Below are 12,802 nucleotides of genomic sequence, written 5' to 3'. Positions count from 1 at the left end.
AAAAAACAACAAAAAAACCCCACACAAAAAAACCCCAAAAAAACCAAAAACCAAAAAAACCCCAAACAACAAAACCACAACAAAAACAAACAAAAAAACCCACACAAAAACCTCACCACCAAACAAAAAACCAAACCAAACAAAAAAAAACGCTGGCAACATTTGGCTCTCACTGCAGGGTGTGAAGGTGGCTCTGAGTTTTGCTAGAAGCTTTGCTAGAATAAGCTTTAACATTATGGTTAACCGTAAAAAAAACTCAGTACCAGTTTCTTCCTTAAACTGATGTTCTGAGCAGCTGTTTCTAGCTATAGAGAAAAGGTCTTCCTCCATAAGAATTATTCTTGAGACTTTGTTGCCTCCTAGAAGAGGGCTCAATTCCTGCAGCTAATGTACAACATAAAGCACAATTATGCTACTACTAATTTGCTTATAGCAAAGTACTTCAGATTCCAAGAGCTAATTCAGATACGAACAAAACCTGACCTATTGTTAGAAGATGGAATAGGCCTTGTGGTTTCTACTCTTCTAGTTGGGAATTGAAGCTAGTGGTACTAATAAGATCATAACTTACAACTCTTCCTTGTTGCACTTCTATAGAAGATTTCACATTTGTTCTGTACCATTAACATTTTAACAGGGAATCCAAGCCACTTGCTACTCTGAACACTTCTAGTGTAAAGCAGTGACACCCAATATGTAACCTGTTTCTAGCTTTAAATGCCAGCACCATTCCTCAGTTGACTACTTAACACTGCCCAGGCAAGTGGCGCCCTTTCTAGATTTAAAACTTAAGTTCTTTAGGCTTCTGCAGGTCTTCACTTCAAACAGAAGCAAATAGTTACTGTGAAGCCACTGTCACAGTATTTGTGCTGGGCAAAACCAAGAGAAGTTATAGAAATTCTGCTGGAGACCTTCTCCATGAGCCTTCCAGATCAGAGGTTGGGTAAGAACTTCTCTGTGGCATTTAGCATTGGTCAGCAATTAGTTCTAGTCTGTCTTCTGGACTGACTCATAGCTAGCTAAACCTGCCTTGTGGTACTGACCCTTAATGTTAATGCCAATATTTGTAACTTCTCCTTCAGGTCTGCAATGAGAACTCTCTGTTTAAGAGTGAGGCTCGCTATCTGGTGCGCAGGAAGGACCCTGAGCTCTGGGCAAATGTTCTGGAAGAAAACAACCCATTCAGACGGCAGCTTATTGACCAGGTACAGCACAAAGGCTAAACTTTCAGTATGAGGAGACCTCAGGATATCTCAAACATTGTGAAGCATTAAAGTAGCTGTGTCTTCCCTCAAAGTCCCTTGAGGCCCCATCTCAACCATACAGAAGTTTATAAGAGTTTGTGGCAGGTATTGTGACCTTTGTGGTCATAAAACTTAGTCACCAGTAATATTTCTGTCCTGTGGAGTGACCTACCTCTAGTGAATTTGCTCCCTGTACAGACCCAAGGTGTGACTTTAATAGCTATATCCAGTATAGAAGTAGTTCTTTCTTGCTGTCTATGAGAAAATGTTCTCAAAGTTCTTGAAGTCTTAATTTGTAGTTCAATTAAATTGGCAAATATCTCATTTAGGGAAAACACTTAATATTTTACCTTCAAATTCAGGTTGTCCAAACAGCTTTATCGGAGACGCAGGATCCAGAGGAGGTTTCTGTAACTGTGAAAGCTTTCATGACTGCTGACCTGCCTAATGAATTGATTGAGTTATTGGAAAAAATTGTCTTGGATAATTCTGTATTCAGTGAACACAGGTAAGAGGAGAGCTTTGTCCACAAGTCTAACCTATTCAGAGACTTTGTTTAGGTTGTGAACTGACTCAAGTTATCTTGTGGGCCTCTTGGTTGCAGGATCTAAACACTCTTAAATGTCTATAATCAGGTGAAAAAGCATAATTTCAAGTGCTCTGTGCTTTGAGAACAGAGCTAGTTCACACTGCAATTTGCAGCGATGTGTTGAGGTAAGAGAACACTGATACTTGTAAGCATTTCTTTTTGAAGGCAAATATCAGTGCTTCTCAATCTGGGGATGAAAGGTTGTTGCTAATGACAGCAAGTGGGTGTTATTCTTTTGCATGTACAATACATGTCACTCAAGCAGGTGTTACTGTGCACTGCTTATAGCCTGTGCCTTCTGTTAACCAAAGGAATCTCCAGAATCTGCTGATCCTGACTGCCATTAAGGCTGACCGCACTCGTGTGATGGAGTACATCAATCGGCTGGATAACTATGATGCCCCAGATATTGCAAACATTGCCATCAGTAATGAGCTATATGAAGAAGCCTTTGCTATATTCAGAAAATTTGATGTTAATACTTCAGCCATACAGGTGAGGCGTGGGTCCTGCATGAAGGTATAGAATGACAGTAATAGAATGTGTAGTGTACTGTTATATTGATTCTCAAGGAGTGATTGTCACTTAAATCATTGAGACTTCAGAGTACAGTTCCCATATGATATTGCAGGGAGAAGTGGGACTATGTGTGAAGAATAGCAAAACAGTCAAAATCATGACTTCAGAGGCTGATCTGGTCAAAGTAATCAAAAAATGTTGGGGTGCTCCACTATACGTTTGAGGTGTATGCGCTGCATTTGATTCAGAGTGGCTACCTTGGAGACTCGTACTTGAAAGGTGCAGGAGAAGCAAATGCTACTAGGCATGGTCTCTAGGCCAGCATTACTGACTTTGAGGCAGAGGAGAAACAGTGGCAACAAGAGTCTTACTCTTGCTGGCTCTACTTCCTGGTACTTAAACGGTTGTTCTAAAAGCAGTTAGCTTCATGTTGCTTACAGAGAACAGGGTGTGCACTTGAAGGAGAAGTTCTATTAGAAAGCACAATGTTACAAAGCTTTGATTTTTAACTTGCAACTTCAATTTCAAACAGGTGCTGATTGAGCACATTGGCAACTTAGACCGTGCTTATGAATTTGCAGAGAGATGTAATGAACCAGCAGTATGGAGCCAGCTAGCCAGAGCACAGCTGCAGAAGGACTTGGTGAAAGAAGCCATTGACTCCTATATAAAGGCGGATGATCCATCTGCCTACATGGAAGTTGTTCAAGCAGCTAATAGAAATGGTAAGGCAAAGCATCCTCAAACTTAAGATTGTTTGGATATGAGCTAGGTTACTGCATCCATGTTGAGCAGCAGGGATTCTTGAGACTTATGAATTATGTTTTAGAGAAACTGGGAGCAGCTAGTACACGGAATGGACAAGTCTGTGTTTAGCGAGATTCCTGTCAACAAGCTTGTCTGTGTTGCCACGCAGAAGATAGACCTTCCTATGGAGATAACTTGGGCTGTTACCTAAAATATAGGAAGTATAATGTATTTATTTAGCTGTGCATGGCAAAATGGCTCGCCAGCTGGATTGTAGAATAGTTGCAAGAAGTTCAACCTTACATGAAGGTGACTTGGTGTTTAGCAGGGAATTCCTTAACTTGGATGCAAATGGCTTAGTGTTGTGGTGGAGGAGATCCTTGAGTGAAAACTGTTCCTAAGGTGTGCCATACACAATGACTAAAGTGAGGATCTTAAATATCTCTTCTGTCTTTAAGATAACTGGGAGGACCTAGTCAAGTTCTTACAGATGGCCAGGAAGAAGGCTAGAGAGTCTTATGTAGAGACGGAACTTATTTTTGCTTTGGCAAAAACTAATCGTCTGTCAGAACTGGAGGAGTTTATTAGTGGCCCTAATAATGCACATATACAGCAGGTATGTCTTGATCCACAGTTCCCATGCATGACTTGCTGCTTAGCTGACTCCTGATTCTTGCTGTTACCATTGTTTACCTTGGACTCCTAATCCAGGTTGGTGATCGCTGTTATGAAGAGGGGATGTATGAAGCGGCAAAACTACTCTACAACAACGTATCTAACTTTGCTCGCCTGGCATCTACCTTGGTGCACCTCGGAGAGTATCAGGCGGCAGTGGACAGTGGCCGCAAAGCCAACAGCACGAGAACTTGGAAGGAGGTAACTTAAAACTCCATGTTCTTTCATAGTCTGTAGAATGTGCTCTACTGGTGCTTCTGAGCATGTTGCTTTAGCTCTGAGAGTAGCTTGCTAACTGTTTCTGGCTACGGAGTGTGTCTTTATAAGCTGTCCCCTTGCCCAAGATTATAAAGCTTAATTTCAAAATGTTGTCAAATGAATGGCAGAGATCTTAATTCTAAAACAAGCATTATGGAAATACGTCTTTGGAACTGTACATAAGCCTCAAATTTGGTAAAGCTTTGCTAATTAACTTTCCCTTTCATATAAGGAGATGAAGCATTGCAGTATTCTCCTGTTAATTCTCCTGTTAACTGACTATTGCTAACTCTCGTTACAGGTATGCTTCGCCTGTGTGGACGGAAAAGAATTCCGCTTGGCACAGATCTGTGGCTTGCACATAGTCATCCATGCTGATGAACTTGAAGAGCTGATCAGTTACTATCAGGTTAGATCACTGTTTATATTCTAGAACAGCATACTTGTGTCTGCTAGTAGTCTTAGACACCATACTTGTATCTGCTGGTAAAATGGTCACAGGTAAAACCTGATACCCTGTGGGGCTACTCTTTAAATTCATTCTTCTTCCTTCTCCATTTCCTGATAGCTGCATGCTTTTTTTTTCTGTAGTAAATGGAAGGCTGATAGTTCTTACTGTCCCTTCTTCTACGGTTCTGTTGGTTCATTGTAACCATGTTTTGTAAATTTAAGCACTCTTCTTTGGAGAGAAAAACAAAGTTGAATTTAAATATGCATTTTAGCAAGCTTTAAGTGCCAGTTGGTTGTGAATTTGCAATTAATCCTTATTTTCCCAATGTCCAGGATCGTGGCTACTTTGAAGAACTGATTGCCCTTTTGGAAGCCGCTTTGGGCCTAGAGCGTGCTCACATGGGAATGTTTACTGAACTTGCCATCTTATACTCCAAATTCAAGCCTCAGAAAATGAGGGAACATCTGGAGCTCTTCTGGTCTAGAGTTAACATTCCAAAGGTATGCAGTAAGGTAGCTACATTGCAAGTGAGGGTGGGAAGCTGTCAGTGAATCAAACTGACTGATTTTTTTGTTTTATCAGGTGCTCAGAGCTGCAGAACAGGCTCATCTCTGGGCAGAACTTGTGTTCCTCTATGACAAGTATGAGGAGTATGACAACGCAATAATTACTATGATGAATCATCCCACTGATGCCTGGAAAGAAGGACAGTTTAAAGATATAATTGCCAAGGTATGTAACTAGTTAACTGAATCAGTGTGCTGAAAGTTTCTTTCAGAACAGAAGCAAAATGCACAACAGAACTGCTGTTTAGAAAATGCATTTGCTTAAGCTACTACTCTGTTTTCCTGCTGTACTTAACTTCCAATCAGTTTAGCCCAAGAATGAATCTAATCTTATACCCTTGGTTTTCTGCTGCGCAGCACATTCTATCGAGTGGCAGCAGCTAGCACAGAATGTTTTCAGAGACTGCTCAGGATCATAGGTCACAAGCAAGAGGCATAACCTCCTTAATGCCTTTGAGCTGACTGCTGTCTTAGTCTGAGGCTGTAGCTGTTCTGGAAAGATCTATGCAAATATTTCCAGCTGTTTCAGTGCAAGAATTGGGGTGTCAGTCCCTTGAATACAGCAGAGAATAGTGGATTGTTGAATAGTTTAGACAAGATTTGAGACTGAATGCATTCTTACTGGTCTTACGGGTTTCAAGGCAACAACTTAAAGACTGGGTAAGGCTACAGCCTTTACTGGCTTAATGAGTTCAACAAATGGCACATTAACGATAGCGAGCTACCTGTGCCAGGATCTCTTAACTGTGGATGGGTTAGAACTGTTTTGTGCTACCCCTGGTAGCTTGGGACTTCTCTATCTGCAAGCAGACGGCACAAGAAGCAGTCATAAGATTGAACAAGAATCTGCATGTAAGTGTAACACTCCTGGCCTCTAGAAGGAAACAAGCTTTTATTTAGGTCAGATACACTTTGTGCTTGTGCTGAGTTAATTGGTCTGAACTGAGCACCCCAGGCTTGCTTGTGTTTGAAGTACTAACTAGTGTCTAACCATGCAGGTGGCCAATGTGGAGCTGTACTACAAAGCCTTGCAGTTCTACTTAGACTACAAACCTCTGCTGATCAATGATCTTCTGCTTGTATTATCTCCACGACTGGATCACACCAGGACAGTCAATTTTTTCTCAAAGGTGAGTTTGGGAGATGGTAGATGAACAAGAAATCCTCTTGCCCAAGTTAAGAGACTCCTGTCTCTGGCTGGAAAAAAGGGTTGACTTCTGTCAGGTAGCTGTGCCTCCAGTATAAAGGACTGAGAAGCAGCCCAATCCTGGCTTGATATTGGAAATACTGGAAGAGTTAGCATAACTGGTGTAGGAGGCTGTTTTGTTTTTACTTCTGGCAATACAAGATGCTTTGCCTGAAGGGTCCTGACAGTAAGCACAAACTCTTTGTAATAACAAGTGGGAACCTGTTCAGGAGTATGAAGTGTCAGAATTGATATACTTCATCTTATATTGGAAACATCTTAATTCCAGGTTAATCAGCTACTTCTAGTAAAGCCTTATCTGCGTTCAGTCCAGAACCACAACAACAAAGGAGTTAATGAAGCTCTAAACAACCTTTTAACAGAGGAGGAAGATTACCAGGTGAGCCCTGCAGAATAGATTGCTAGGTCTGAGGGATGCTCCTCTTTCCAACAAAAAGAGGCCATAGTTTCGTTGTTCCCCAGCTGACACAGTGATTCCCTTTAGAAGGTAACTTCTGCAGTGCCGTGGTAGTGGGGATGGAATCAGGCCCTTTGTGGGCAGGAGTCTTGAGACACTCTGATTTGCAAACAAAGATGCTGCCACAGTTGTTTTTCTCAGAACAGACTTCACAAAGGTTAATATCAGGTGTGTATTCTACTGGGCAACTCTTCTGTAAACAGATTTGCTTCTGGGCCCATTGACTGCTATTTGGAAGACATGCTTTATCTTCTGAAGATAACTAGCTTTTTCTGTTCTGTCAAGTGAAGTCAGTATGACCAAGTTAGCATCTTGCTCTGTTAAAAATCATCTTTTGGAGAGATACATGAAACAAGCAGGGTAAACAAGCTGTAGCCATAGTATCAACATCCAGCTGGCAGAACCTAAACGCTTGTGCACCTTGCTTAGACGCATCTCTACTGTACTCACCTACCACCATCTGGAAGCACATGTAACGATTCTCTCTCAAACAGGGTTTGAGAGCTTCCATTGATGCCTATGACAACTTTGATAACATAACGTTGGCTCAGCGTCTGGAAAAGCATGAACTAATTGAATTTAGGCGTATTGCAGCATACCTGTATAAGGGTAACAACCGCTGGAAACAGAGTGTGGAACTCTGCAAGAAAGACCGTCTGTATAAGGTGAGATAACGCAGCCTTTCTCCCAGACTGTCCAAGAGCAGTCTGAGCCGTGAAGCATAGATCTCCTGGATACTGAATATGTTTCGTTAGTTTCAAATCTGGAGTTATGATTAGTCTCACTTGAAATTTACAGAAGGACTCTTAGAGCAGAAGTGTTTGCAATTTCAAATGCAAATGTAACTTCATAATGTTATCCTGTATTTGGAGATCTGTGTCAATCAATGGCACCTGTACAGTTTTCTGAATAGTACAGAACATCCTCCGTAGAACTTAAGGCTTATGCCCTCATAAGGGTACCTATGAAACATGATTACAGTGGTATACTCTTCAAGCCTGCTGTGAGTTCACATGGGTTGGTTTTTGCCTATTCTGTAGAAGAGCTGGCAATTGGTCTTCTGTCTTGCTACATAGCAAGCAGTTGATGCAATAATCTCTTCTGCTCTGGGTAATTCTTAATGTCTACTGGTGAGCTAGGTGGGATACCAGAAAGATCGTTTATCTTTTCTGCTACAAAACTCTGCAAAATCTCATCAGGTCCCTTCAAGTACTTAAGGAAGGCCTGTTGGATAATGTTAATACAAGTGTCTGAGTTGCTTCGAAATAAGAGGACATAATTGAGTGTATGTAGTAGTGTACCTTGGCTCCTACAGAACATGCCTGGTGGTGTAAGACGCTAACTTCATGGTACACCAAATACCTGGCTTACCTAGCTTAGCACTAATATCCACATAAGGTGTGGAGCAAGATGCTGACAGGTGAGGGTCAAGCTTAACTGTTGTTCTCTTCTGTAGGATGCTATGCAGTATGCTGCAGAGTCCAAAGATGCAGAGCTAGCTGAGAAGCTGCTTCAGTGGTTCCTGGAAGAAGGCAAGCAGGAGTGCTTTGCAGCCTGCCTTTTCACGTGTTACGACTTGCTGCACCCAGATGTAGTCCTTGAGTTGGCGTGGAGGCATAACATCATGGACTTTGCAATGCCTTATTTCATCCAAGTGATGAGAGAGTACCTTACCAAAGTGAGTATTGCATAGGCTAAAAAGTTAAGACTTCTGGTCTGCTGGATGATTAGCATTATGCAAACCAGAGCTCTTTGCATGTCTCTGGAATATTTTTGTTCCTCATAGACTAAGTATTCTATGAAGCTCTGTGGGTTTAATCACTTCAGGCTTGCTAGCAATGTTTATAAATAGATGCCTGGGGACTCAAAGAGGTCTAGTTAAACTTTTGCTTTTTAACAGTGGACATAAGCAACTGTGGGCTTTTCACAGCAGCTCCATTGTTGATGAAGCTGAAAACTTGGTGAGGACAACCTGTATCACTTTACTTTGTGTAGCTATGAAATTACTCTGTTTTCTTGTTACAGAGAATATAGCTTTTGAGTAACTAATATTGTACACAGTATTTCTACATCAACCATAGCAGTAGAGATGATTTTTTTTTAAATGGAAAACAACTTCAGATGTGTAGTCTGGCTGTACAATACTGATACCAATAGCTAGTCCTCATTTGAGAAAGGAGAGAGATTCTGCTCATGTGTGGTCTTGAAATACTTGTCTCAAACAGCTCTAAGCTACTAAGCTGAGATCCTTCTTTAGAAGACTCTAGGGTTGCATAGGACATCACAGTAAAGAACTTCGTTAAAAATGAGTAATCTAAAAGTGACTGCTTCAGGTTGCTTCGAATCAAATCATGTTAAGTATTCCCCTCTGAATTTTCTTGCAGGTTGATGGGCTGTTCTATAAGGTGACACTCTGATTTCAAACTCTTTGTGTTCATTTGTGTCCCTCAATATCCTAGGTTTCTCTTACAGGAATCTAGCTGTAGCTTCTGCCAGAAGAGCAGTGTAATTTAGCTCTAACTCATTTCCTGTTCACTTTCTAATGCTAAAAGGATAACTATTCACAAGCAACTTGAAAATCCAACCAGGCTCTGCTCCTCTTCATGGGAAACAGAAGCAGGTGATTGAAGAGGATGTGAGTGTTTGGACTCCTGTTCACTATATTACAGAATATCTTGTGGCAGGGAGGATGTTGTTCACAAGTAAACAAAAACAGTTGCCACATAACAGGATGTGTTCTAAGTGCAAATTGCTCGTTTGCTGTAACTTACTGAAGTGTGCAACCTTTCAGGCATGGTGAATTTGAATATTAGCATAAAGCTGCTGTAAACTTCTTGCCTGTTACTATGACAGAAGTACTTGCACAGATCTTAAATGCCATCTCCTTATATTCGACTGAGGAGAAACTTGCCAGACAAGTTCATCTGAACTCTTCCATGTGAGGTTTAGGTCTAAAATCATGGTTTTTAAACTGCTGGTTGGATTTACAAGTAGTCACGTGTACTAAATACGGGATAACTTGCCAGAAGGAAAATCTGCATGGTGAAAGTGGTTTACAGTGGAACTAATTTAGTCTGAATTAACTGCAAAACATGGCATTAGAGAATGGGCTTTATAAATGTGCTATGTCTAAAATTGTCATGTAACTAACTTCAAAAGTACAGAAGAATAGACTAGTTTCAGTGGGGTGTGTATGTCTTCCAGAATTTATCTATCTTTTTTGCATAAAAAGGTGTTAAAGCACAGAACAGCCTGTGTCGCAGAAGGGTCCCGGCACACAAAGTCTGATGACACTCGTTTGGAAACCTTTTGAACAACTTCACTTCTAGGCAGCAAAGCAGACAGGTGTTCAGGCTTTCCCCTGAAGAGCTGCTCTTGGCCTTTCTTCAGGATGTCTGCTCTCAGCATGCTTGCTGATTCTCCAGCAGAGGGAGAACTGCACTTCTCTTCGAAGTTCCTTAATGCTTTAGGGCAGTAGAGAGGAAAGTGTAATCTGAGAGTGTGAATCCCAGGCCCTAAGTAGAGCAATACAACTAGTTTGAAACTGGTAGTGCTCAATTGCTTTGATCCATAGTAATATGGATAGCATTTGTAACACTGATATTTAGTGTTATCTTGAAGAGCTGTTAGGCTGACAGCTATAAATGAAACAGTTAAAGACGTAGAGCCACTCAAGTTATTAAGTTGCAAACTTCTATAGTCCAGGAAACTGTTTAACACTGGATCTAGATAACATCTCTAAAGTACAATAAAGACTCCTTTTTTAGCATTTCTCAGACCAGATATGATTCTTACAGTGGGAAAAGAGGATGAGGAGCAGCTGAAATACTGCATTGGGCTAAATGTAGGTTTGCCTAGGCTGTTAGTACTGCCTGTGTCTGGATATGAAGCTGTGTGATTTTTATGCCTTGTAGTCTTCAGTCTCAATGGTTCTCTTATGGAAGATAAAACTTGTTAAGCCTGAGAGAAGGAAGGTACTGTTGCCTTCTCAGATTACTCTCCCCCAGTTCAAAGTTGTGTTCAGGAGACTCCTGCATTACTGTAATACTTTCACAAATGTGTTTAGCATGAACAGAGCTTTATTTGGCACAACACTGGGATCTGTATAAAGCTGGTACTACTAGATCACTTCCTATGGTAATTCTAGAGTTTCCTCTAGGAGTTCATGTGAATACTAATATGGTTGAACCAGTGCTCTACAGCCCACATTAGGCTGTAGTCCTAGATAAGATCAAACTTCATGGGCCTGTAATATTTGCAAATATCTGGGTGTTCTCATTGAAGGGGAAAGGAATTGTGGGTTAAATAAGTGTAGAGTAGGCCCCCTTGAGATGATGCTTAGAACTGCAATCTGATGGGCTTGTTCTCTGGGTCATAGGGTTAATAATGACTAGAATAGGGCCCCAAAAATGCTTCACTTGAAGGTAATGATGATCTCAGCTGCATTTGACAGCTATTGTTTATTCCAATAAATCCAAAGCAATTGGGAGCACAGGTTTACAACAGCTTGCTGGGAACATGCAGACTTCTGCGGTCTCCAACTTGGACTAATAAAAGGAACACTTGATAGCTAAGGTACTGGGCATGAAAAGCCGCACGTGATGGGTGCAATTCCTAGACAAGGCCTTCATACGTCTCCTGTTCGCTTCAATGTAGGTGGATAAACTTGATGCTTCTGAAAGCCTAAGAAAAGAAGAGGAACAAGTAACTGAACCTACTCCAATAGTATTTGGTAGGTGAAAGACTTGGTTTTAATTGATTACCTATTGTCACTCTGGTCTCTCTTTGTGGAGGTAACTTAAATGACTACCTCCAGTCAAAGTAAACTGGTTTCAACTAGATAGTAAATGGTTGTCTCCACTAGATGAACTGCATAAGTTGTTGAAGTGACATCTCACTCTTACAGTACTTCTCCTCTTCAGCTAAAGTATTGCTTTTCTTACATGGCTCAGAACTCTAGCTCAGGAATAGTCTTTCAGTCTGGTAACAGGACAGAGGATACCAAGGTCTGCACAACTCCAGGAATAACTTAGAGCATGCAAATTTCTCCTGTTATTCCTGTCTAAGAGGACTGTGTCTGCTTTCTGCTCTTCCAAGTAGAAAGGCAGACTGGCTTTCTAGCTCACCCATTTTAAGACATGTGCAGCCAAAAAACCGATGGCTGTCCTCAAGTTTGCTGCTATTTTAGAAGCCCTTCTGAAGAGGCATTCTGCTAACAAGCACCTAGAAGTGGCTGGTAAGGGAAGGATGTGACTGGTTCACTGTCTGACGTAAACGTTAACCTGAACTTAACATATGCATGAGGCATGTTTGCTCCTAGTGATGAAGACAAATCTGTCAAGGTATGGTCAGGCCTCTTGCAGCACTTTCCAGACTTTGAGACCTAACAGACCTAACTATTTGCCTGAATTGCTTTACTTTTCAGTTCTGACCATGCATGGGTTAAATAGTATCAGTTTGTTTGGCTTTCAGTATGGTCTCTTCAAAACAAGCCACATTTATCATGCCCTCAAGGTCAGTTGATACTCCTCTTCCCTCTGAGTCCTGCCTTGTTTTTGTAGTTTCCTGGTAGCAAGAGCAGATGGCCTAGGTGCCCACTCAGTGGTGCATGTTGAGTAATAGTGTGACTTGCTAGTGTATGCTTGCACAGTGGCTGATTTTTAGCTAAAGCCTCATAATCCTGTCCCACAGTACAGCTAGCATTAGGGAAGCTTGGGTTCTTAAACTAACTTTCTTTTTTTTTTTCCCCATGCTTTTCTAGGCCAGCAGTTGATGTTAACAGCAGGCCCCAGTGCAGTACCTCCCCAGGCAAACTTCCCATATGGATACACAGCACCAGGATTCACCCAGCCGCCTGTTTATGGTTTCAATATGTAACTAGCTCTCTGACAGACCTTCACTGTCTCTGTTCTCTTCCTTCCCATCCTTTTTTAACTTCTCCAAGAAGTGTACAATGGTCCTAGAGGCACAGATGACCTTCTGTTGGCTGAACACACTTGCTGCCTGGCTCACTGAGGAGACTTCAACGGGATGCCTGTTACTATTATTTATTGATTATTGTCCGGTTACATTTCAACCTCTGAAAGGCA

The 12,802-nt window shown here is 41.4% G+C and overlaps 1 protein-coding gene across 4 annotated transcripts in view; it reads left to right on the top strand.

Moving 5' to 3' along the window:
* Positions 1–12,590, top strand: part of CLTCL1 (clathrin heavy chain like 1) — a 35,623-nt gene extending 23,033 nt beyond the window's left edge. For 2 of the 4 annotated variants that reach the window (XM_086474352.1, XM_086474353.1), the window contains 15 exons: positions 1,083–1,205; positions 1,607–1,752; positions 2,145–2,328; positions 2,885–3,077; positions 3,558–3,715; positions 3,811–3,975; positions 4,334–4,441; positions 4,816–4,983; positions 5,066–5,215; positions 6,048–6,179; positions 6,525–6,635; positions 7,208–7,378; positions 8,170–8,391; positions 11,370–11,445; positions 12,475–12,590. In XM_086474352.1, coding sequence (XP_086330478.1) covers positions 1,083–1,205; positions 1,607–1,752; positions 2,145–2,328; positions 2,885–3,077; positions 3,558–3,715; positions 3,811–3,975; positions 4,334–4,441; positions 4,816–4,983; positions 5,066–5,215; positions 6,048–6,179; positions 6,525–6,635; positions 7,208–7,378; positions 8,170–8,391; positions 11,370–11,445; positions 12,475–12,590 — 2,223 coding nt within the window. Of the gene's footprint in view, positions 1–1,082; positions 1,206–1,606; positions 1,753–2,144; positions 2,329–2,884; positions 3,078–3,557; positions 3,716–3,810; positions 3,976–4,333; positions 4,442–4,815; positions 4,984–5,065; positions 5,216–6,047; positions 6,180–6,524; positions 6,636–7,207; positions 7,379–8,169; positions 8,392–9,097; positions 9,119–11,369; positions 11,450–12,255; positions 12,260–12,474 lie in introns of all 4 variants that reach the window. The other 2 variants (XM_086474354.1, XM_086474351.1) reach the window with 2 other exon arrangements.
* The last annotated feature ends 212 nt before the right edge of the window (positions 12,591–12,802 follow it).

Source organism: Leptosomus discolor, chromosome 16 (genome assembly GCF_034619465.1).
Source record: "Leptosomus discolor isolate bLepDis1 chromosome 16, bLepDis1.hap2, whole genome shotgun sequence".
Lineage (NCBI taxonomy): Eukaryota > Metazoa > Chordata > Aves > Leptosomiformes > Leptosomidae > Leptosomus > Leptosomus discolor.
Note: the sequence above shows the minus strand (reverse complement) of the source record. Positions and strands in the feature narration are given on the sequence as shown.